General features: G+C 41.6%; 2 protein-coding genes and 1 non-coding gene across 9 annotated transcripts; 1 reads left to right on the top strand and 2 right to left on the bottom strand.

The window, feature by feature from the left end:
- Window positions 1-2,291: 2,291 nt before the first annotated feature.
- ARMCX6 (armadillo repeat containing X-linked 6) lies at window positions 2,292-5,159 on the bottom strand. Of its 4 annotated transcripts, none has more exons than XM_073013521.1 (4): window positions 5,044-5,159; window positions 4,663-4,743; window positions 4,227-4,308; window positions 2,292-3,929 (listed from the first exon to the last, which is right to left on the bottom strand). In XM_073013521.1, exon 4 carries the CDS (start codon window positions 3,781-3,783, stop codon window positions 2,881-2,883), a length of 903 nt encoding a protein of 300 aa, XP_072869622.1. In that variant the 5' UTR covers window positions 3,784-3,929; window positions 4,227-4,308; window positions 4,663-4,743; window positions 5,044-5,159; the 3' UTR covers window positions 2,292-2,880. The 4 variants fall into 4 exon arrangements, with proteins under 4 accessions (XP_072869622.1, XP_072869623.1, XP_072869624.1 ...); XM_073013522.1 differs by having other exon boundaries at window positions 5,011-5,156; XM_073013523.1 differs by lacking the exon at window positions 4,227-4,308.
- Window positions 5,160-10,293: 5,134 nt separating this feature from the next.
- ARMCX3 (armadillo repeat containing X-linked 3) lies at window positions 10,294-15,002 on the top strand. Of its 4 annotated transcripts, none has more exons than XM_007992308.3 (5): window positions 10,294-10,446; window positions 10,984-11,063; window positions 11,328-11,388; window positions 11,650-11,720; window positions 12,004-15,002. In XM_007992308.3, exon 5 carries the CDS (start codon window positions 12,150-12,152, stop codon window positions 13,287-13,289), a length of 1,140 nt encoding a protein of 379 aa, XP_007990499.1. In that variant the 5' UTR covers window positions 10,294-10,446; window positions 10,984-11,063; window positions 11,328-11,388; window positions 11,650-11,720; window positions 12,004-12,149; the 3' UTR covers window positions 13,290-15,002. The 4 variants fall into 4 exon arrangements, with proteins under 4 accessions (XP_007990499.1, XP_007990500.1, XP_007990502.1 ...); XM_007992309.3 differs by having other exon boundaries at window positions 10,956-11,063; XM_007992311.3 differs by having other exon boundaries at window positions 10,294-10,600; window positions 10,956-11,063.
- Window positions 15,003-23,539: 8,537 nt separating this feature from the next.
- Window positions 23,540-23,646, bottom strand: LOC119621047 (U6 spliceosomal RNA). Its single transcript, XR_005237573.1, has one exon. It is a non-coding gene; the product is annotated as a U6 spliceosomal RNA (small nuclear RNA).
- Window positions 23,647-25,438: the final 1,792 nt, after the last annotated feature.

Below are 25,438 nucleotides of genomic sequence, written 5' to 3'. Positions count from 1 at the left end.
GAGACAGGCTCAGGCTGGGGTGGCACCATCAAGGCAGAGCACTCCCCACAGAATGTGGCAAGCTCAGGATTGATGACCTTTCCCAATGTTTGCCACGGGGAAGCCCAGAAAGACTGTCTTTTGGTTGCAGCAGGCAGGTATGTATTGTGATTGATGGCTCGGGGCTGTTTTTATGTTTGCGTTACATATGGAATGGGGGCACCGGTGCTCTTGCCAGTGCTGAGAACCTCTCAGTGTCTTGATCAGGCCCTGGGAGGCAGGCATGCTCCTGACTCCCCTGCGCATCCCAGGGAGGCAGAATCCACGGGAACTGGGCTCGTACCCAGGCACTGCAACCAGTCAGGGGATGAGGGGGCAGGACAGAAGGGCTGTGCGTGAGTGCTTTTGGGAGGGCAGTGCCAGCAAATGGACAGGAGGGTTTTGACTTGGGCCAAGACAATGCCGTGGAGACGCTTGGACGCTGATGGGCTTTTCTGTAACAGAGTTTGCTCAGGAGATGGGCAGAAAGCCTCTGGGGCGCTCCCTGAGTTAGGACTCAGCTGCGGCCTCACTGTGTCAAGTGCCTCAGAGATGGTGGACAAGTGCACGCAAAGGGAAATTTGGTAGCATGCAGGGAAGTAGGGACGTGCATGGTAATTCCGGACCACAGGCTAGGAGGATGCCTTTGTGCTCAAAGAGACTGAGCAATGAGGTGTCACTGAAGACAGCGTTGGTGAAGCAGGCTCCACTGGGAAAAGTGGTTGCGGAGCTGTCTGCAGGGAAATCCCCTTTGAAATCAGATTGCCCGGCGAAACTGTGGATGGCTTGGGAGAAAGGGTGGTCCTTCTGACAGCTCTTAGGAACCCTTAGGAACTGAGACAGGGCTCCCAGAGCCAGCCAAGGAAGCCCCAGCAGTGTGAGCCTTGATGGGGGGTGTGGTGTCACAATAACTGCAAGTCGTTTGTTGGCCATCCCAGACACCAGGGCCTGGGAAGAGGCCTGGTCCCCATTCCAGGTGGGAGGGTTTCCCAGAGTTGGTCAGGGGACCTGGCAGGCACTCAGGCCCTCTGGCCAGCACGGACTGTGGGGCAGATGGTACAAGCAGGAAAGCTGTAACCCACCTGGAACCCAAGCTGCGCGGGGAAGGGAGAATAAGACAAGAAAAGAAAGCTTTGTTCTGTGTGGAAGAGAACAAGCCGAATGCCCAGCACCATAGAGATGGCGGCCGCCCAGGACACAGTGACCCACAGCAGCAGCCCTGGGAGACCGAGAGGGTACCGGCACGGCAGCAGCCTTGCCCAAAGGAAGCAGATGTGTTTACTGGGTTTGCCATGGCTTTAGGGAAGGGGACCACTTCTTGACACACACAACACAAACATGCAGGGAACCTGGCTTTGCTGATTCAGGGGCTAAACCTGCTGGGCAGGATCTGGTAATGTTGGAGGTGGGGGCGGGTCAGGGGCAGAACGAGCTGCCCTGACCCATGGAGTGCTTCTGTGCCCACGGGCTCTTCCTTTCCTGGCAAAGTGCAGGGACCTCAGATGGAGAGTGTGGAGGTGTCTCCGGATGGATGGAGTGACCTCGGTCGTGCCAAGTGCCCTCAGCATTTGCCCTATCACCCCCGCGGGTAGTTGATGGCAGGCTCCACTGTCCCCTTCCAGGGTCCCACCAAAGGTAGTGGGGATATGGAAGAAAGGAGGTTGCTCCAAAGGGAGCAGCGGCCAACCCTCTCACTCTGTCAGGAAGTAGCGCCGGGGATCCCAAGGCAGAGAGAAGGAGGGCTGGAAGCAGATTTCCCCGTGGCTTCGCAGGAGGGACAGAACTACACAGGGTAGGTGCTGGGCAAGCGGCAACCTTTGTGCAATAAATGCGCCCCGATGCGTGGTAGAGCTCCCCCACCCGCTCCACCCCGGTCCCCATCCCCACGTCGGGATGCGCAGACAAACGAAAAGGCCGGGGTTACTGACCTTTCTTTCCAGCCTGGCAGTCAAGGAAAAGACATTAAGAAGAGATTTCTCTGTGCCGGGCACGGTGCTGCCTGCTCCACGGGTGTTGTCTCTTTCAGTCCTCTCAACATTCCATCCTAATTCCACGAACTCCCCCGCTGTGCCCCTCCCTTCCTCCCACCCCCGCCCCCAGCCCCTTCTTGAAGTTTATTCTGAGCACTGCAGCCCCTCTCTATCCCTGCCTCCTGTGAGCACAGATAAGCCGGCATTTGTCAGGGAACAGAAGTCCCAGTCAGCTGGCGTTTATCGTGCTTTTTTTGTCCTTCTCTCAGTGCAGACTGTAAACTCAAGGACAAGGACCATGACTCTTTTCTGCCAATCAAAGCACACAACTTTATTGATGATACACACAGATGCGGACTTGGGTGGAAGAGGTTAAGTCGGTACAATAGACAGAAGAGCAGTGCACTTTTTTGATGAATAGGTTCACTATCCATCAGGCGCGTGTAGAAGAAAGAGTAAACGAAAAATAATTCAACCTAAGCTGCAACAAATGCATTTTCAGCTCAAGCTGCGATATGCGACTGGTCTCTGCAAAGCGGTCCTGCTTGGACAGGGAGACCACCACAGGCAACAATAGCTGTAATTTGATGTTCTTTGTCCACAGCAGGCAGCTGAAGTGATCCCCTCACCACATGAAGGAGGCTGCAAGGGAGGAATTTACAGTGCCAACATTGCCTGCAGACTGCACAACCAACAAGTTACTCAAAGCTCTGTGGGAGCCCCTGCCTGGCCAATAAGAGTGTGGTCCTGGATTGAGCCCTGGAACTTTCACCCAATGAGGTGGTGATTGGCTAAGGCTGGATCTTCAGTAGCACCCTCTGCAGATTCTTTGACATCTGCAAACCAAGCGCGTTGTGGGTGGATTCCGTCCCATTGTGTTCCAGAGGGCCGTTTATGGGGCAGGGGTTTCCGGGAGAATCTCTCTGTTTCCTTTTCTGATAAAGAGGGACATGAATGAGAAGAGCATCTGGGCACCGACTAACTCCCCCGCCAAGACTGGCTTTTCAGACAAACCCATCAGTGGTTTCAAAACCTGAACCTTAGCATATCCACTTCCCTCTGATATCAAAGGAAACTTCAAGTCTGAAACGGACTTGGCAAGCATGTTATTAATAACTGTCATGCTTATTAACAAATTTAATCCGGCCTGCTGCAGAAATGAGTTGCTGCAACGTGACACAGTCTCCTGACACACTTCATTGATGTACATCTTAATCTGGCCCTCACTTTCAATGCTGGCATTTAAGTTATCCGTGGCACACAAAGCCTCTCTAACAGTGGGGTCTGGTGTGGGGCCCGTGTTTCTAACCATTGAGAGACTGGCCAAATGGCTATTGATAGCCTGGCTAAATGGAAAGCCCGCATCCTTGGGCTCAGCAAACAACAGTTTTCCCTGAATGAAAAGACACTTGGAGAGGTCCAGAACACAACTGCCATTTTTACAATTTTGAGCACTCCAAGTATTTTTATGTTCATAGGGGAATGGCCGCTGTTTTATTGGGTGTGCTCGGTTGGCCTTGCCTCCCCCTGAGGGCCTGTCCTCAGTGCCACCTGGGGCCCCAGGTTCAGTCCAATCCCCATCCTCACTCCAGGGCCGAGCCATAGTTTCAAAATCAAACCAAATATCAGGCTCCTCCTCATCCAGCTCCTGGTCATCGTCCCACTCCTCTTCCTCCTCCTCCTCCAGCTTCTCACTGTCATCTCTTCCTATGGTCAGTTTGTAAACGCAGTAGCAGGCACCAGCCCCAATCATCAGTCCTGCCGCCATCCAACCCACTTCCCGAGCCCGGCCCATGCTCAAGTCCGTGCCAGCCTTGGGGCAGGACAGGAGAGGGCCTTGCTCCACCTGATTGAAGAGGTCTCTCAGGTCCAGGGTGAGTAAGGATGGAGGGTAGCCGTCTTTAGCTTCTTCTAGGCTCTTGTAGCTCTCTTGTGATGAATCTATGGGTGAAACAGAATATTAGGGCTCGGGACTATGTTTGGCTTTGTGCCTCACAGATAGGGTGGATTTTGAGTTGGTGAGAAAGGCAGATTAACAGGATATAATTTCTTTGTTCTTTTCTGTCTTCCTCTATGGACCTCAGGAGCCCCCATTTCTCTTTCTGGGTCCACACAGGGAAGGGCAGGAGACGGGTCTGTGCTATGATAGCTAGGAGGGTGACAGTGTGAGTACCTCTCAGGTAGTCTCCTTCACCAGACCTCCACTTCCAAAGATTAAGGGCAGTTTCTCTCACTAACCTCTACCAAAGTCAGGTAAATTCCTTGGTTTTCCCTTGTCTTCTGTTGTCAGTGGTCCCTCCACAGTGATAGAGGATAGAGTCTGGCAGAAGGGCAAATGCAAAGACAGGTAGGCGGAAATGGAGAAATGAAAGTATAGTGGATGGACTGAGGACACATGTCCCAATTTCTGCTTTTGTGAATTTTAGGCACTTGAGTTTAAAAGATTTCTCATACTCTACTGACTTTCCCGACGCAGGCCTCCCCCGCCCCACTTGTCGTCCGCCATTTCCCCAGCAAAGGCCGCCACACCCCTTTCCCTGCACTGAAATGGGAGGGGGTGTGGAGAAAGAAGGGGCCAGGAGAGGGCGACTCGGACCCGGCCCTCTCATATCCCAGCCCCCCTCCTCCGCCACCCCCACCCGTGGTCCTGGGCTAATCCCACCTTCACACTGACCTGCAAGGTTCCAACCAAGGCAGTTTCTCCTTCTCTCGCTGAGACTTGTGCCGAAACCTACAGGCCAACAGACCTACAAACCTGCAAACAGACAAGGGACCGAGGGGACGGAGTGCTTGGTGGACGGACCAGCACCCGGGACACTGGAACCTTTCTTTTCTCGGAATCTCTGGAAACGCCATTCACTCCCCCTCACCCCTACCCGAAACCCGCCACTTCTCTCTGCTAAAATGAGCACGGGGTGGGGTGGGGGTTGGTGGCAGTATTTAGAAAGTAGGCGAGAAAGGACCCAGCTGTGATCGGCCTGAACTCGGATCTGTGGCGTTCTTGGCCCTCTTCCACCCATACCTCCTCTGAAGCAGCGCCCATCCTCGCACCGACCTGCACAGTCCGAGCTAGTTTCCTTCTTTCTTCACACGCCTGCAGAGTAATAGGGGGCTGGTACCCAGACGGAGGCGACTAGCAGGACTTGTGCTCTAGGCGGCTCTTGGTCACGTGACAGCCACGTCACCAGTGCGCTCTGGCCCCCAATTTCCACTCCCACAAGCAGTGCGGCAGGCGCCAGCCTGCCTTGCATCTCCCCCTCAACCCCCACAGTGGGCCCTGTCACTTTTTTCCTCTGTAACAATACCAGAAACCAGAAATGGCTCTGTCTTTCTGGTGTTTCAATTTGTGTTTCTCTAATTCCAGGAAGGGGCAGCATCTTTTCCTGGGTCTACCCTTCACTTACACTTCTTGGGGAATTGTCTCATCCTTTCCTTGGCTCTGGAACTCCTGCAGCCCCTTTCTTAAATTTCTACCCTTTTCCATGTTCAGTCTCTGTCTGCATCAACATTGGGGGAAGGGGCAGAAACGGAAGTCCAGGCAGTGGTGAGATTTTAATTAGTATTTTAATAACATTTAAGTTATATTTTGTCCTTTCTTTTTTATTGACTTGAACTACACTATTTTGTAATCGGAAAAAAAAAATAAAGCTTTTCCCACTTGGAGAAGAAATAAATCAAACCTTTTTTTTTTTTTTTTTTTTTTTTACACAAAAATTTATATAACATAAGCAAGATTTCCCAGTTAAGAGGGAGGCCTCATTGATTTGGTGAAGTTAGTTTGTGTTAAGTTGAAAATATTTTCTTCTGACTGCACAGGAAATAGCAGCTTTCAAACAACATATTAAAAACATACCCTTACAAACAAAACCAGTTGTGCTTTCAACAGGATTTATAAATTGATGGACAAATGAATCTATACTGAGAAGGTCAGTGTTCTAATTTTGACCATTTTAAGTATGTGAACTATTGTCCCTTTCCTTCTCCTGGATGAACTCATAGTATTAGGTGTAATATGACTGACATCTTCATAGAAGATTGCTGGGTGACTTTCACTCTGGCTTCAAAAGACAGATTTTTTTGCAAACCCCAACTTCAGAGGAATCTTACATCTTCAGATGAACTTTACAGATTAGTGACTCCACAGATTAGCCTGCCTTTAATTCACAGGGCTTTATTTAAAATCTATTCTGAAGTTTGTGGTGCAACCCATAAATCATCCAGAAATTAGATAATTTCTTGTTATCCTATTGATGAAAATGAGACTTGAGGTAATTTTCTTTCCATCATGACACTGTTGGTGATCTCGCTGCTGTCTGCCATTCATGTATTGTATGCTACCCTAGCAGTGGTGAGTGTTCAGCATTTTCCAGTGGAGATGGTGGTGAGGGTCTGTGGGTGACTGTGAATCACTGCAACACCCCTCATGTCTGTGTCATTTTTTTCCCTCACAAGTGGAAGGGCAATGCACAGGATCTCAAGCAGTTGCCAGAAAAAAGAGGGCTTTACGCTTCCTGCCTTCTGTTACAATTTCACTGAGCCACCAGTACAAGCCCCTCAGAATAATCCCAAAACTCAGGGACCAAGTATGCAGAAGTTAGTTCTCAAGCATCCACCTGTCCCTGCTGAGGAGTCATACTCTAAATATAGACACTCCAGGCAACCTCTTAGAACATTGAAATATGACACCTCAGAGGGAGGGGCTCCCCAGTGAGGGGCCCCTGTGTGGAGGAGGCCCTTTCAGGAGGCAAGCCAGGGAGTCCTAGTGCCTTGCTGGTGAATATTCAGAAGTCAATATGTCACAACTTTCTGGTCTTCCCCTTTTATAGTCCAAACTCACCAATATCACATCTTATCTTTCTAAATCTTTACCTCATTTGTTTTTTTTTTTTTCATGACCCTTTATTTACTTCCCCTAGACAAGTGAATTATACTTATGAAGGTTTACTAACAGAATTCTCAGATTCAGCAGTCCATCATTCAGTGTTTGGCTGCTAAGTAGTTGTATAAGTGGCTTTTGTTTGTTTTGAATATGTACATTAAAAAAACTAAGGAGTATGTAAAGCTTAATAAAGACAGATGACTTGGTGTCACAGACATGGCTTTACAATAAGAACTTACTTTCACAACACTTAGTCAGGCTTCAAGGACAAAAACTTTACTCCTACCCTCTCCTCACTAGTATAACCTATCTCCACCCTTTTGGTATATTCTCCAGTTAGTCCAATGTATAACTTCTCACTACCATTCTCCCAGTATGCCAGACCTTTCCTGGTTTGAATCCACTCCCTGTCTAAAACTTCCTAAAATCCCATGGTTATAAAAACCCTTTTGATTCTCTTACCTCTTTGTTCTTCTGATCCAAGATTCTACCAATTCCTACCTGGAGACTAGCATTAAAAACAAACAAACAAACAAAGAAAAAACTACTTTTCTCTCCATTATACATCTACCAACAAATATTTACTTAAGGACATGTTATAAGGCTCACATACCATTCAAAAGTGAGAAAGGAAAATGCTTAAAGAAGTCCTCAGACAGGACTGTTAAAAGTTCCTCAGCCCGCAAAAAACTACTGTGAAACCACTGCTAAAACACTAACTTTTGGCTTAAATCAGTTCACGTGTGATATGTAACTTATAAAGTACCCAGAAACAAAAAAAAGATCAGCAAATGGTGACACTAATGGAATTGCGGAGGGTGAAAAAAATAAATTATAGAAGGACGTTATCTTGAAAAGATACTACTTTTTGTATTGTGTAATTTTGGTATTGTGTCTTACTTAAGGTTGTTTGGTTGCAAGCGACATAGAACAAGCCTGGTTAGCTTAAGGAGGAAATGTTGAAGACCAAGCTCATTTCTGAGGGGTTTAGGTAGGAGAAATTGATAGATGTCTTTTCAGGATGTCACAAGTCCACCGGTTTTCAGGTTTTTATTTCTCTGATGAAGATTGAAATTTTAGTAAGACAGCTTTTGGTTGGTCTGTTTTGGGCACAATACCCACCCTTTTGCTGAGGAAAACAATAGGGTATGTAAAATGTAAAATGCATTTCCTTTCTTTTCCCAGGGAGAAATTTAAACTGTTTCAGATGTTGTTGTTGATTTGCAGGAGCCCTTTAACCACTTTGGAAATTAACCCTTTGTTTATCTATAATGGAAGTGCTGGGGGCATAATATGCCACAGAGTATCTTAGTTGTAATTTCCACCATTAACTAAACATTAGAAAGGTATGGTTATGAAATGGTGATGCACAAGGTTGTCCTTTGAGCCAAGGCCACTTGGCTTCTCCCACAGGATTCCCACAAGGTTGCGTCTGTAGTTCAGGGTCTCTTCCTCAGTATTGCATGACCAAATCCTGATTTTGTTTGTATGCTGAGAAGAGTTGCCTCTGGATGCCTCAAGGAAAGTCTCCCATTCATAGAGACTTATATATAAATCGATCTGAATGCTCAAACCTAGGGATCTCTGCATTCTCTCCCCATAAGTAGACCACAAGGGAGGCTGTTTCAACAGGAGTGACAACTGAATAATTTGCCCTGAGAAATACAACTGTCAGGGGGTACTGGAGGTTTCAGTCAGTCTTACCTGCTCATTCTTTCCCTGTAGACAAGCTACTACTTCGGAAAACACAACCTTCGAAGGTTGTTTGGTGAGCCTGCAATCAAAGCGAGGGTATTTGTTCATCTTAAGAAGGGAGTTTCAGCTGAGGAAGCATGAAGTACTATTACACATCATGGGCATGACTCTGCCAGAGAAAGTGAAATGTTCCATTCTCCTTAGCCAACACTTTTTCTCCTCCAGACAGTGCTTGGGTGAGAAATACCAACACTTTCTTCTGACTGTCCTTTTCATATGTTCCTATGCTTGAATGAGCCCCTTTGCTACACATGATCTTTCTCTAAACACAGGATCATACAGTTGATTTGGTTTCTGTTTACTAAATAAATTTCAATCACATTCTAGTACTGCCTCCCAGAAGTTACATAGATATGAATTTTCCTGGGGGTTTGCCTGTTCTCAACCTCCTCAGTCTCTTGATTTACTCCCATATTGTCTGGGTATTTTAAAAGTTATACTCAAATAATAACCTTTTATTCAAACTATTAAGGAATATCTCACTGAAGACCCTATGTTCTGAAAAGCTATATTACTTTTTGTATTGTTACCTGTTTTTGTATTGTGCTTTAGTTAAGATTGTTTAGTTGCAAGCCACTGAAATCAAATCTGGTTAACTTAAATAATGAGGGGATGTAATTATTTTATTCCTTTTCCTACTTTAAAAAAGTTAAATCATTGATGATGGGTGAATTATTCAGCTTATCAAACCAGTGAGTGAAATAGTTTCATACTAATTGCTAGTTTCCAGTTTCAGCCAATTTTGTCTTGGTCTGTGTTCCTCTAATACTTATTTCGTTTATAGATGATACTATCTATTTTGACCAAGTATATTTTGTAATGTTCTTTTTATGCACACTCATTTTTTCAGTGTGCATGCTTTATCTCACAGATACCTACTGTGCACTTATGTTTTCTCCTCAGGTTTTTTTTTTTTTCTGCGTTCTGGCTTTTGTGGCTTCAATGCCTCCACCTTGCTAATGGGTGCAGGTGAAAGTCTGTAGCTCTCCTATTTAGAAGACTGGTCTAGTCAGAGGATTTACATATTGCCAGACACACTGATTAGCTCATTCAGGGCTGTGCTGTGTGCTAGGCCCCAGAAGACATTAAGATTGCTTTGAGTGAAGTGTGTAACACTCTCCACCAAGTGAGAAAATGTGGGACTTTTGGAGGCCATCACCCAACATCATTCTCCAGCTTCCACTCATTTTTTTCTAAAATGGAAATAACTTTATAGTATTTTTTTCTCGTAAAAAGAATGCAGGCTGGGGGCGGGGGAGGACGGAACAAAAATAACAAAGTATTAAGAAAGTAAAAGCCACACTCTCATTCCAGATTTTCTTTTCCGATCGCTTGTTCCTTTCAGATCTGGGACTAGATTTCAGAGGAAATGGTAGACTTTAATAGCTCGGGGGAGGGAAGGTGGAGGGAGAGGCTGCTGTCCCAGGAGCCTAGGGAAGGAAGAGGCAATTTTTCATGAAAAGTAATAGTGGCCCGTAGCCCCAAGGGAAGATGTCGTCCCTTTCTGGTAATCGGTGGAAGGGAAACACAACTACAAGGTGATGAGATTATCGAAGAAGAAAGAGTAACAAGGCCTGGTGTGGGGGAGGGAAAGGAGGGGGGCGGGCCCTCTTCTGCCGCACTGCTGGTGGGAGGGGAAATTGGGGACCCGAGTTGGTGGATGACGTAGCTCTCACGTGACCAAGAGCTGACGTGTGCAGAAGTCCTTCTTGTCCTGGTCGTTGTTCCCGTCTGAGTACCAGCTCCCCATTGCCCTGAGGGCGGGCGGGCCTGCGGCGGAGGGAAAAAGGAAGAGGAGAAGAAAATTGTCCCGGATCCCTGCAGGTCAGTGCCTGGGAGATTCCATAAAGTCAGGGTGCTACAGGGTGTAGGGCCGAGACCGTCGCGGGTACTGAGGCGCCTCCGTCGTCTCTCCCACTCGCCGCCCGCTTTCCAAGACATATGTCCCGCCTGCAGCCCATTTCGATGCTGCGAAACGGTGAGCTGGGGAGTGTTTGGGGAAAAGCTCAGAGATCGGGAGATGGGAATCTGCTGGGAGCCTAGGCCCGCAATCCGGAAAGGGAGCTGTGGCCTGGGTGTTGGCCCCTAGTCCACCAGGACAGTGCCGGAGGGGAATGGCTGGATATGGGGGCGGGGGTGGTGAGATGCAACGTGATATGTCAGCAGAACCCCAAGAGAGGTAATAGGGGTGGGAAACCTCTGACAACCAGGCCTCCGAATTAGAAAAGAGTTTTGTGTTCTGGGGACTAGTCCGTCCACCAAGCACGCAGTGGCGGCAGTTTCCCGTCTTTCTGCCTGTGGCTGTGTCTTCCTGACCATGGCTCTGTGTCTAGTGGGTCCAAGCCTCTCCCGGGTGGCCAGTCTTTCTGTAGGTTGCGGCACAACGCCAGGCAAAAGAAGAGGAAGGAAATTAATCCTAATCGGTGAAGGTCGATTTGAGGGTAAGACCATCTGGGGACTCTAGGAGGGACGGGGTTGGCGGCGGGGGTGGGGAGAAGGCAGAGAAGGTAATAATCTAGGTACAGGTCTGAGTCCGAATGTGTTTCTTGCACTCCCCGGACTGTGGCGAAATGGCGTGCTTTGTGTGTGTGTGGTGGGGGGGAAGTGGGGGAAATGACAGCAGGGAAACCTATCGGATAGTTTGTTCATAATCCTCCTCTCTCAACAGCACTTACTCCCCATGTTTTCGATCTGTCATCCTGCAGGTCTGCTGTAGCAGGTGGCTCCGCTTGAAGCGAGGGAGGAAGTTTCCTCCGATCAGTAGAGGTCGGTGTGGGCGTGGGGGCTGCCTGGAATGGGGGAGGGGTTAGAAATCGCTCGCACTTTGGACAGGCTCTTCCAATCCTGCTTTATTTTCCTTACCTCCCTCCCATTTCAGGCTAGGGAGGGGGCAGACCTGTGCATGTTTGGGATGGCATAAAGAGGTTAAAAACAAACCTGATAGCCGGAATGGTGAATCAGGAAAGCAACAAATCAACAGTCAATCCATCAAGCGCTCCGTTCTCACTGGCTCTGGTCTCTCTGCAGATTGGAAAGGTTGTTGGGCGTGGCACACCACCAGGAAACAGAAGAAGGGGCGAACTGCTTGTCTTGAGGAGGTTAGTGCAAGGGTTCTAGTCAGGTCCCTGGGGACATCTGAGGTTGTGGTGACTGAGACCCCAGCAGAATCCGTGGATTCCACTGGCATTATCTAGGCTTTGGGCGGGGTGACCTGGGGTGGGGAAGGAAAGGCTGAAATGAGAGGCATAGAGATTTTGTCAACAATCTACATTTCCTACCTAGCATTCAATTATTATTATCTTGTCCCTCTGCACAACTCCCTGCATGGGACAACACAAGCAGAAGAGAAACTCAAACCCGATTTTCTTCTTCCACTCCTAGGTCAACCTCCAGAATCAGCTATTGTGGCCTTGAAGTGGCTGAAGACGATCACCCTCCACAGGCTTGAGCCCAGTCCCGCAGCCTTCCTCCCCCAGCCTGAGTGACTACTCTATTCCTTGGTCCCTGCTATTGTCAGGGACGATTGCATGGGCTACGCCAGGAAAGTAGGCTGGGTGACCGCAGGCCTGGTGATTGGGGCTGGCGCCTGCTATTGCATTTATAAACTGACTAGGGGAAGAAAACAGAACAAGGAAAAAATGGCTGAGGGTGGATCTGGGGATGTGGATGATGCTGGGGACTGTTCTGGGGCCAGGTATAATGACTGGTCTGATGATGATGATGACAGCAATGAGAGCAAGAGTATAGTATGGTACCCACCTTGGGCCCGGATTGGGACTGAAGCTGGAACCAGAGCTAGGGCCAGGGCAAGGGCCAGGGCTACCCGGGCGCGTCGGGCTGTCCAGAAACGGGCTTCTCCCAATTCAGATGATACCATTTTGTCCCCTCAAGAGCTGCAAAAGGTTCTTTGCTTGGTTGAGATGTCTGAAAAGCCTTATATTCTTGAAGCAGCTTTAATTGCTCTGGGTAACAATGCTGCTTATGCATTTAACAGAGATATTATTCGTGATCTCGGTGGTCTCCCAATTGTCGCAAAGATTCTCAATACTCGGGATCCCATAGTTAAGGAAAAGGCTTTAATTGTCCTGAATAACTTGAGTGTGAATGCTGAAAATCAGCGCAGGCTTAAGGTATACATGAATCAAGTGTGTGATGACACAATCACTTCTCGATTGAACTCATCTGTGCAGCTTGCTGGACTGCGATTGCTTACAAATATGACTGTTACTAATGAGTATCAGCACATGCTTGCTAATTCCATTTCTGACTTTTTTCGTTTATTTTCAGCGGGAAATGAAGAAACCAAACTTCAGGTTCTGAAACTCCTTTTGAATTTGGCTGAAAATCCAGCCATGACTAGGGAACTGCTCAGGGCCCAAGTACCATCTTCACTGGGCTTCCTCTTTAATAAGAAGGAGAACAAAGAAGTTATTCTTAAACTTCTGGTCATATTTGAGAATATAAATGATAATTTCAAATGGGAAGAAAATGAACCTACTCAGAATCAATTCGGTGAAGGTTCACTTTTTTTCTTTTTAAAAGAATTTCAAGTGTGTGCTGATAAGGTTCTGGGAATAGAAAGCCACCATGATTTTTTGGTGAAAGTAAAAGTTGGAAAATTCATGGCCAAACTGGCTGAACATATGTTCCCAAAGAGCCAGGAATAACACCTTGATTTTGTAATTCGGAAGCAACACACATTGTAAACTATTCATTTTCTCCACCTTGTTTATATGGTAAAGGAATCCTTTCAGCTACCAGTTTTGAATAATGAATATCATATCGTATCATCAATGCTGATATTTAACCGAGTTGGTCTTTAGGTTTAAGATGGATGAATGAATATCACTACTTGTTCTGAAAACATGTTTGTTGCTTTTTATCTCGCTGCCTAGATTGAAATATTTTGCTTTTCTTCTGCATAAGTGACAGTGAACCAATTCATCATAAGTAAGCTCCCTTCTGTCATTTTCATTGATTTAATTTGTGTATCATCAATAAAGTTGTATGTTAATGCTGGAAAGAAAAAAAAGAAGAAAGAAAGAAACCATCCCTGTCCTTCAGTTTATAATCAAGTTGGAGAGATAAGAAACGTACAAACCAAAAGATAACAGAATATCTGAAGCATGTACTCATTGTCAGATGTTCCCTCTGAGAGCACAAAGGAGGCAAAAGCTTCTGTGGGATGTGCTAGTCGGCTAAAGCTTCATGGAGGAGGTGGCAATTGAAAATGAGTCCTGCATCGGGTAGGGTGGTTAGGGAATTCCATGAGACAAGACGAGGGGGGCATGGTGTGAGAAAGGCATGGAAGTAGGAACCCTCTTCCTATGACAGTCAGGAGATCATTCTGCTTAGAGTGGAGAGTGTGGAGAGTGGGAGTAGATAATTTTGGAAAGCTGGGTGAAGCCAGTTGTGGAGAGTTGTTTGAATATTATCCCACTGAACACCCAGACCCACTAAATCTTTTTTTACTAGAAAATAATTGGGGTCCATATGAAAGTATCTGTTACTCTATAGTGTCAGTGAGGGTGTGGCAAAATGGAGCCTTTCACACCCTAGTGGTGGCCATTTGGTAATACAGATCGTAAGCCTTAAACTATGTAAACCCTTTGTCCTAAGGAAGTAATTGAATAATTGCCCAAAGATTGTATGTAAAAGGCTGTTCATCCCAGCACTGTCTAAGCTAGTAAAAATTGGAAACAATTTAAGTATCTAGCACATTGGATTGGTTATAAAGTAAGGAATGTTCACACAGTAGGATAAGTATGCTGATGGAAATCTATATTGCCAGGAAAAGCTATTCATTATGCATTGTGAAGTGAGAAAGAAAAAATGGGTAGATAGAAGTATTTGAAGTATAATTCCATTTTTTTGAGACTAATAAAACATATGTTTAAAAGGACACTAAAAACTGGAGTTATAGATATCCAGATAGAAACAGTAGTTATCTTTGGGTAGAAGGATAATGAGTGATCTTTACTTTTTTACTTTTTATTCATCTATGTGTTTTTATTTATCTAAAATGGGTATTGATTTTTAGGAAGTTTTTGAGAAAGAAAAGTGATGGGAATGAAGCAAGTGATTGATTGGAACACATATTGAATGGAAGAAATATTTAGATTAAAAATGAGGTAGGTTGAAGTTTCTTCTCTGAAATGATAGATAAGGCTTATTGTGAGGATTCAATGAGGTAATATATGCAAAGTACTTACAATGTTCTGGCACATAGTAGTTAATTAAGAAAATTGAGCACCCTTAATTACCTAGAATGCAGGGTTGATAGTTTTTTGGTTGACTTTTGTTTTGCTGGGGCATTCTGCCATGTTTTAGTGTCATTTAATAAATAATAGTAACAATAAAGGTTAACATTTATTAAGTGACTACTGTGTAAAGTTCTGTCATTCCTGCAAGGCAACTGTTAAAATAATTTCTCACAGGAGTAGTTTTCTTTCTTTTCTAAAAATCCAAAGTGTTTCCTCAGACATGATCACACCAGCCTCTGCAATATATTTCTAGTTGTTTGGGGGATTTTATCCTGCTTTATATATGAGGCCAGGAAAGGGTAAAATCCTCTATTCACTTACCTGGTTTTATATACAAGTTTCTCTGTATGTACTGTAATGTTTGTGGTACAGACAAAACCAGGTTGACTTAAAGTTGCTGGGTATGGTAAGCCTACTAAATCATGCATATGTAGAAACTCATGTAACACCAGTTTTAAAAGTGGGGCGATGGGAAAGTGAACTAACATTTTTTCTTGCTCCTATTGTTAGGTGAGAGAAAAAGATTTGTGGGGAGATGGGGTGGGGAGGATTAATTCCTTTAAAATAAATTCGGTTTGATGTACCTGTGTGACACTCAGATGGGGATATGCTATTGTCATTTGAATGTATTGATCTGGTGCTCAGAGGAGATGAACGGGCTGCAAATAAGGATTTGAGAGCCATTGGAGGATGGATGATAACGGAGCACATGGAAGTAGATGTGGCCCTTCAGAGAGAAGGTGCAGAGTCAAAGAGTGAAGGGCTGCAAAAGAACTGTTTTGGGCAGCTAGGGAGAGAAGCACAGAATTTAAGCAATGTATACCCTTCCAGACACTTTTACTATTCATATACTTATATATTCTTTACATAAAATTGGATCATACTATCGATAAATTTTCAGTGCCTGATTTAAAACTTTTCTCCTCAAAAAAGAATAACATTCATTGGAGATATAATACTTGAAAAAATAGAGTTGATGAGTACAAACTTGTGCCTTGACCCAGATATGTAGCTTGAACATCTAACAAAAATTCAGATCAAGCCATGTTGAACTTGAGATGTGGAGTAACTTTTACACCTGGGGTGAAAATGAGGCTAACTCGAGTAGTAAAAAGCCCCAGTGAGGCAGGTACAGGCCTGACTAGCACCCATCTGCTCCTTTCCCCTTTGCTTTGTTCCTTCTCATTCTTCTTTCCACTTCCTTCCTCCTACTTTTCTTTATTTTCTCCTTCTGGGAGGTCATTGGTGGTAGCCTCTCTGGGCTTCTCTGACCCTTCAATTCCCATGACACCATGCCATGTTATCAGTGGGCATTTAATACAGAATAATAATTGTCGTTGCTCTGGTCATAAGTTGACCCTGGGTGTGACTGAATGCCAAGAATTTTTGGAACCTTTGTTGGACAAAAAGACACTGAGAAGGAACTAGTCTTAGCTTGGCATGGCCACACGTGCACTGCATGAATTTTTGATGTCCTGCACCTGGTCTTATTTAGACTGAATAACCCGGAGTTTGGGAAAGGTGGTATGAGATAGATGTGTGACTGCCTGGTCCAGGCAGCCAGGTCACACGTTGATGTCCCAATGTTTTCACATAGGAGGTTGTCACTCTCAATCCTCTTGGAAGGGGCAGAGTTCTAGGATTCTAGCTGATTGTGGCAGCCCATTGGCACATGGAGGAGGCAGTGTCTTCTCTTTAGAGAGGATGGCAGCTCCTGCAAAACCAAGGAAACCAGAAACTCAGAAGATGTCCTGCTATTTAGGTTTTGTTCTCGTCTAACAGTTTTAGGAATATAAGTGGATCTATCCCAGTGCAAACATGTTCAAAGGCGATTTTACAAAAGTGGAGTGTTGTTCTGTTGTAAATTGTCAGCCAATATACATAATATTTCAAGGCTCAGGAAATGGATTTTCTTTTTTGAAAAATTCACATTTTACCTGTCTTTTTTCAAAAGAGATTCTGAGTGTAGGCTTAGCAAATTGATGTGGTTCAGGCAAATTTTATGTTTATGGCTCTCTTTCATTAATTTCTTTGCTAAGTTCCCTTGAGAATGGCCTTTTAGATAATGATTCATACTATTTTCAATGGTAGCTTTTTACATTTGTTTTGCATCACATCCCAGGCTGAAGATTTTTTCTGGTTTTTCTGTTTAAACCATGGCTCTTTCTTGCTTTTAAGCCAGAGCTGTCTCACCACCATCCTGGGGTCCCTGATCTGCCCTGCTCTGAGGGTGTGGTATTAGCAGGATAAGTAATATTTACTTATCTGAGTGGCATAGCTCAGTGCTTGACCCTCTCCAGTGGGACCCTCTCAGGTATTGTGCTAAGGGCTTGGGCAATGTATGGTTTCCGGGTATAGGTGGGAGAGGAGGGAGAAGGGAGAAGGGAGTGAAGGAAGCCTTATCAGAGAGGTAACTTTATTCTGACAGGGTGCCATCAAAGTAGGAGAACCTGGTGGATCCATCTCCACTGTGAGGATAAAGTTATTGATGAAATCCAGTTCTTGTATTCAAGAGATGTAGTACATTTCTCCCTGGACACAATTATAAATTTTGTCTGCCCAGATGCCCCTTTAACAGAGGCAGAACATCAATGGGTGGTAGTTTAGGATTATTAACATATATGATCAAATTGGCTATCAAACAGAGTTTAAGAGTAGTATACTATTTTTAGCAGTGTGATTACTTTTTTAAATTTTATTTTTTAAAAATGACAAATAATAAAAGTATGTATTTATGGAGTACAGTGTCACGTTATGACACATGAATACATTGTGGAATGATTAAAACAGGCTGATTAACATATACATCACCTTACATACTAATTATTTATGGTGGGAACATTTAAAATCTACTTTTTAAGCAATTTTGAAATATACAATATGTTATTATTAAGTATAGTCCCCATGCAGTGAAATAGACTACTAGAAGAACTTATTCCTCTTGTCTAACTGAAACTTTGTACCCTTTAAGAAACAGCTCTCCTTTCCTTGTGCCTCTCCTTACCCCCATCCCCTGGTAACTACCATTCAACTCTACTTCTATGAATTCAACTTTTTAAGATTCCACATATAAGTGAGATCATGCATTATTTGTCTTTTTGTGCCTGACTCATTTCACCTAGTACAATGCTTTCTAGATTAACACGTTATTGTAAATGTTGCAACTGACAAATTTTCCTTCTTTTTTTTTTTTTAAGAGACATAAGACATAAGAGTCTCATTACGTTGCCCATGCTGATATCAAACTCCTAGGCTCAAGAGATCCTCCCACCCCAGCCTCTGAAGTAGCTAGGACTACAGGCCAGTGCCAGTACACCTGGCTGGCTAGAATTTTCTTCTTTTTAAAGGCTGAATTGTTTCCATTGTATTTCCATTTGCATGTGCCACATTTTCTTTATCCATCCAATGATGGACACTTAGGTTGCTTCCATGTCTTGGCTATTGTGAATAATGCTGTAACGAACATGGGAGTGAAGATATCTCTTTAATATACCGATTTCAATTACTTTGAATATATATGCAGAAGTGGGATTGCTGGATCATACGGTAATTATAATTTTAGTTTTTTGAGGGGCCTCCATACTGTTTTCCAAAATGGCTGTACTAATTTACACTCCCACCAACAATGTTTGAGTGTTTCATATTCTCCACATTCTTACCAAAAAAGATTGTCTTTTATATTTTTGATAATAGCTATCCCTAACAGGTGTGAGGTGATGTCTCATTGTGGTTTAATCTGCATTTCCAGATGATTAAAGATGTTGAGCATTTTTTTCACATATCTGTTGGCCATTTGTTTGTCTCTTTTGAGAAATGTCTTTTCAGATCCTTTGCCCGTTTTTTAATTGGGTTGTTTTCTTAGTATTGAGTTGTTTGAGTTACTTATATATTTTGGGTATTGCCCCTTAACAGGTATGTAATTTCCAAATATCTTCTCCTTATCTGTGGGTTATCTCTTTGCTCTGTTGTTTCCTTTGTTGTTCAGAAACATTTTAGTTGGATACAATCCCATTTGCTTTTTTCTGCTGTTGTTTCTTGTGCTTTGGGAGTCATGTCCAAGAAATCGTTGACCAGACCAATGTTGTGGAGCTTTTATCCTGTTTTCTGAAAGATATATGCTCTTACAGCAGGAGGAAACTGTAGTATTTGCAATGCATTTTCCCATGCATGTTGATTAATTTCTTCCTTTTCTAGATTTTTTTTTTTTTTTTTTGAGACGGAGTCTCGCTCTGTTGCCTAGGCTGGAGTGTAGTGGTGTGGTCTCGGCTCACTGCAAGATTTGTCTCCCAGGTTCACGCCATTCTCCTGCCTCAGCCTCCCGAGTAGCTGGGACTGCAGGTGCCCGCCACCATGCCCAGCTGATTTTCTTGTATTTTTTGATTTTCTTGTATTTTCTGATTTTTCTTGTAGAGACGGGGTTTCACTGTGTTAGCCAGGATGGAGTCTCGATCTTCTGACCTCGTGATCCGCCCACCTTGGCCTCCCAAAATGCTGGGATTACAGGCGTGAGCCACCGTGCCCGGCCTAGATTTTTTTTTAATGGGAAATGATACCTAGTTACTAAATGTTTTTGAAACCTGAGCAAAATTGTTCCTTCTTAATTTTTTTCCGTTTTCAGTCCTCTGTTCACTAAATTGTGATTTTGACTATCTTCATGTTAATTTTTGTGGTCCCCTTACAATAAGCTATAATGAAAATCCGGACTGAATGAAATGAATTCATAAAGCAAAACTTTTGATTTTTATTATCTTCCATCACTTAAAATGTGTTCAAATGGACTCCCTTTTTGATATTAGAAATGATGGAATATAAAGAAGACTGAATAAAACAAGCAATATTTAAAGTACTTTATAGATCTTCGATCCATTCAAATGGACTTGGAGAATGATTCTTTAAAATCAGTTATTAATCATCAATCATCACCTCTTCTTAAGTTGGTCCATGTAATCTATAGCCAAATATTCGAAGTGTTAAATAGCACCATGTCATTCATGAAAATTCAATGAATTCTGGCTGCTTTTCTTCTAATATAAAGGTAAACCCTTTTATTATGAATATCATAACTTGTGAATGTTTATGAATATATGCCACATATAAATTACATTTGTTTAGGTGGCTATGGTTATAACTGGGGAAATATTATGGTATTACTAAGACCCTGAAATTGTTTTTCAGGTATTCCAAAAAAAAAATTGTTTTTACGTCTCTCAGCTCATACCTGTTTTTCAACTATTTTTTAAACTACTGATAGAAGTCTCAGATACACACACACACACACACACACACATATATATATATATGTATGTTTCAGCGTAGAAAGAGAAAAAATTAGCATCTGGGAACAAAGACCATATTATAGCCTCTGCATCGGAGGGTAGGATTTTGCATTGAACTAGCCATTTGACCACCACTTGGAGATGGATTTGGGAGTTACCAGCACTCTGAGAGATTATTTTTCACAATGAGCTGTATTTTAATATTCCTTATTGTGTTTTCTTAGACCATAGAAATAACAAATGCTTATTAAAAATTAAAACAGGTAAATATATAAAGTAAAATATGCAAATTGCCCTATTTCCATCCATCTATACAGTTACCTACTATTACCAATCTGATGTTTTCTATGCATATACATAAATAGATATTATACATACTCACATTTTTAACAGAAAATGAACTCATAGTCCATATAGTGTTCTATTCTGTAACCATTTTTTTCACTTAAAATACATCACACTTATTCTGCCATGCATATCTTACCTCATTTAACTGTGTTCATGGTGTCATTCTCTGTAGATGATCTACATTTTCATGTAGTCATATCCCTCAGCCTTTCCCTTTATGGCTTCTAGGTTTGAGGTTGTGCTTCGGCCTTTTCCACTCCATGATTTAAAAATAATTTTTATATTGTCTTCAAATATACATATTGTCACAATCTGTAAAAGGTAGTCTAATAAGTGGCCTGAGTGAATGTGACAACACTTCGTTGAAAGCAATCTTAGGTTTTTCCAACTCTAGTCAATAATAACTTAATTGTACATTCTAAAATAACTCAAAGAGTGTAATTGGATTGCTTGTAACTTAAAGGATAAATGCTTGAGGGGATGGATGCCTCATTCTCCATGATGTGCTTATTTCACATTGCACGCCTGTATCAAAACATTATATTTATCCTATAAATATACACACTATGTACCCCCAAAAAATAAAGATTAAAATTAAATATTCAAAAAAAACCAATCTTAATGTTGTCCTAGGACATATGACAATGAATAATCTAATCAGTGTACTTGAGAGTTTGAAAGTCTGCTGGCTATTCCAGTCTTCCAACAAGACAGTTACTATATATTATCATGTGTGCTTAGAACCAAAGATAAGAAACTGATCTTTTTGAAGCATAAAATGAATTGTCAGATATAGAGGTTTTAGGCACTATAAGTTAAGACATTTGGTGGACACTTACAAGATAAAGTAATATGCTTATCAAGCATGATGAAATACAGATTAAATTTATAAAATAAATGGGTACAAATGGAAAAAATAGTAAATCATATAATAGTGTAATAAAAAAGTAAAATAAGTATCAGAGACATTGAGACTGATACAATTGGTTGAACTAGCAGTTGATGCAACCATTCTATGCACTAGTTCAATGAGTTTGATAGATGATAGCCATTTACGAGTGATATATATTCTTTTAATCAAAAGAAATAAAAGAATAATGTTGATCCATGGGCTCTGTAGTGTAATACTCTCTAAAAACTTGCTAGAATAGAGAAAAGCTGTTGATTTTAAAAATATTTATCTTACGTCCCACCACCTTTTCTAGTTTGCTTATTGACTTTCTAATTTTTAAATAGTCCCTTGTTTTTAGAAAAATACAATCGTTATCAGTTGTAAATATAAATTAATTTTATCTTTTCCCAATTTTACTCTAATTATTTCTTATTGCAATAGTTATAATCTCAAAAAACACTTGAATAAGAATGGAAATTGTGAGTAACAGTGACTTGTTTCTGGTTTTAGTGGGAATTACTTTAGAATTTCATGGTTTGAATGAGGATTGCTGTTGATTGTTGGTAAAAAGTGCTTTTAATATTTAAGTAATTCCCTTCTATTTCTATTAGTGTCTGTTAGGATTAGCTGCTGATTTTTTCCCTGTTTGCTTTTCAGCATCTATTAATAGAATCATGCACTTTTTCTCCTTTAATTTTTTTTTTTTTTTTTTTTTTTTTTAGATAAGAGTTTCGCTTTTGTCACCCATGCTGGAGTACAATGGTGCGATCTCAGCTCACGGCAACCTCCACCTCCCAGGTTCAAGGAATTCTCCTGCCTCAGCCTCCTGAGTATCTGGGATTACAGGCATGTGCCACCACGCCAGGCTAATTTTGTATTTTTAGTAGAGACGGGATTTCTCCATGTTGGTCAGGCTGGCCTTGAACTCCCGACCTCAGGTGATCCACTCGCATTGGCCTCCTCAAATTTTTTATGTAATTAACTATATTGATAGAATTCCTGGGGAAAAAAGACACTATCTGTCTCAAAATACACATAGAAAAAAACTTTTTTAGAAAAGAGAATTCAGCCTGCAGTCCCAGCTATCTGGGAAGCTGAGGTGGGAGGATCACCTGAGCCTGAGAGGTCGAGGCTACAGTGAGCCGTGATTGTGCCATTGAACTGTAGCCTGGGCGACAGAGTGAGACCTGTCTCAAAAACAAAAACAGAACAAAACAAAGCAAAAAACAAAAAAGAATTTGGTATTTGACTGTTTATTTTTGCCTTTGTGGATCTATCCCTATCAGGTAATAGCATAGTTTTTTTTTTCTTGCTATACTTCTGAGATCTGTTTGTCTACATATTTTAGAGTTTGTTAATATTTTATTCTGTTTTTTATATTATTACTGATAACTGCTTATAGTTATCTTTTTATGTGCTATCTTTAACAGATTTTGGTCTCAGCTTTGCTAGCTTTATAAAATTGTTAGTGAACTTTCCATTTTTTCCTGTTTTCTGGCAGAGTTTAAATAACATTGGTATTATCCTTTCCTTAAAGGTTAGTTAGAACCCAACTGCAAAATTATTTCCTTTTGGTTTGTTTACAATGGTAAATCTACAAACACATTTCCAATCTCATCTGTAGTAACTGGTCTAGTCAAATTTTCTATTTCTTGAGTTAATGTTGGTAACTTCTATTCTATTGGGAAATTATATGTTATCTTTAGATTATCAATTTTGATGTCATATGTTTGTGTGTAAAATTATAATAATAACAATTATAATATAATAATAAATTACCCGTGTGATTTATAATAATCACATCTATTTGTGTGGTTCAACCCTTTAATCACAATTTGTATGCTTTTGCTTTCTCTGTGTTTTCTTAGTCATACTCATGATGTTTATGTATTTTATTGGTGATTAAAAAAACAACTTTTTATCACTTTTTAAATTATACTTTAAGTTTTGGGTTACATGTGCAGAGCGTGCAGTTTTGTTACATAGTTATACACGTGCCATGGTGGTTTGCTGCACCCATCAACCTGTCACCTACATTAGGTATTTCTCCTAATGTTATCCCTCCCCTCGCCCCCCACTCCCTAACAGAACCCAGTGTGATGTTCCCCTCCCTGTGTCCATGTGTTCTCATTGTTCAAAAATATATGGAATGCTTCACGAATTTGCGTGTCATCCTTGCACAGGGGCCACGCTAATCTTCTCTGTATAGTTCCAATTTTAGTATATGTGCTGCCGAAGCGAGCACTATTTATCACTTTTACAATGGGCTTTTTTTGGTCATTATTTTAAACTTTAATTTTACTAATTTCTTCTACTGTTTTTGGATTATTTCTGTCGTGCTTTCTAATTTCTTCAAGAAGAATGTGTATTTCTTTTATTTATGGTTTTATTGAATAATAATGGTAATTATGACTATGGATTTTTCTCTGGGTATATCTTTAGCCACGCCACAATAGGATTTCATATGATGTGTTCTCTTTTTCTTTGCTTTCCATATAACTTGCAACTTTATTTTTAATTTTCTTTTTGACGTAGGGGTTATTTTGGAAAATATTGCTCTATTATCAGGCAATTACTATGGTCATTTTAATTATTTATTTCTAATTTTATTTGTTAAGATAAGAGGATATGCCTATATATTCTCTTTTTTAGAATTTATTAATGTATTTTTATGTTTTTGAGGACATGATTGATTTCTTAAAAGTTTTATACATGTAAGAAAAAAGATGCACATTCTCTCCTTATATCATGCAAACTTCTCTCTATTGAGTTAATATTGTTGTTTGATTATTTATTCTCTATGTCTTTGATTATCTTTTCATCTAATGGGTTGGTCAAATTCCGATAGAGGTGTATTAAAGTTCTCCTTGTAATTCTAACAGTTTTTGCTTTATCTGTTTAGTTGCAATGCTGTTTGGTACATACAAGATTATTATAATTTCTTTAGAGGTGCCATTTTTATTCACACAAATAATGATTTAAACTGTGTTTTTTTAGAGCTTCCTTTGGCTTATATTAATATTTTCAACCATGTTTTCTTTTTGCTTGCTTATGCCTGATACCTCCTCACCCACTGATTTGTTTCAATGTTTCTTTGTTGCTGTGTTGTAGGTGTGTTTCTTATAAAGAACATATAGTTGGATTTTTAATTCACTATCATGGTCTGTGCCCTTTTACCTTTAGCGCAACAGTTAATACCCTTGATTTTATTCTCTTCATTTTGTTTTATGTTCCTATTATTTTTACTATTAATTTTATTTTGTTGAGTCCTATTTCCTTTTCCTTTTTTTTTTTTTTTGGTTTATTCAAACTTCTATTCTCACACATTCATTATATTGTGAATTCAGAAAATTTACTATGCTTTTCTGCACACTTCATTCCATGAGTGCTAGCACTCAAAATCAAACAATGTTTCTCTACTGTTGAATCCAAATGAGATAATTACACCACCCGCTGAGGTGCCTTATTTTCCCACTGCTCCCTGACTTCAAAAATAGGAAACCTTTAGAAACATTTATACAAAGTCCAAATAGCATTCAGTACATAGTGGTTAAATTAGTGATCTCAGAATGACAGTGGCTGAGTTAAAAGCTATTTATTTAAAAGCTGTATTTTCTTGGGTGAGTTTTAAACCACTGTCTATCTCAATTTCTTTATGCGAAAATGAAGCTAAGAGTTGGATTATCTCATAAGTTGTTGAGCTGATATGTAAAGATATGTAAAGTGCTCAGAGCAGCACCTGACAAGTACTAACTGCTCAATAAATGCTACCTGTGATAATTTAGACATGGATTGTATTCTCTCTGAATCTTTGCATGCTTGAGTATCTTACTTCACCTTGACTTGTAATGATTATCTAGGTTGGGCACACAATTTTGGGGTTACTACTCTTTCCTTTTAGTAGTGTGTGGATATTTCCTTGTTTTCTTACTTCCAGGATGGCAAGTAAAAATAATTTACCTGTCAGATATTTTTCCTTTTTATGTAACTTCTTTTTTATAATATTCTCTATCATTGGAATTTATGAATTTTATAAT

Source organism: Chlorocebus sabaeus, chromosome X (genome assembly GCF_047675955.1).
Source record: "Chlorocebus sabaeus isolate Y175 chromosome X, mChlSab1.0.hap1, whole genome shotgun sequence".
Lineage (NCBI taxonomy): Eukaryota > Metazoa > Chordata > Mammalia > Primates > Cercopithecidae > Chlorocebus > Chlorocebus sabaeus.
Note: the sequence above shows the minus strand (reverse complement) of the source record. Positions and strands in the feature narration are given on the sequence as shown.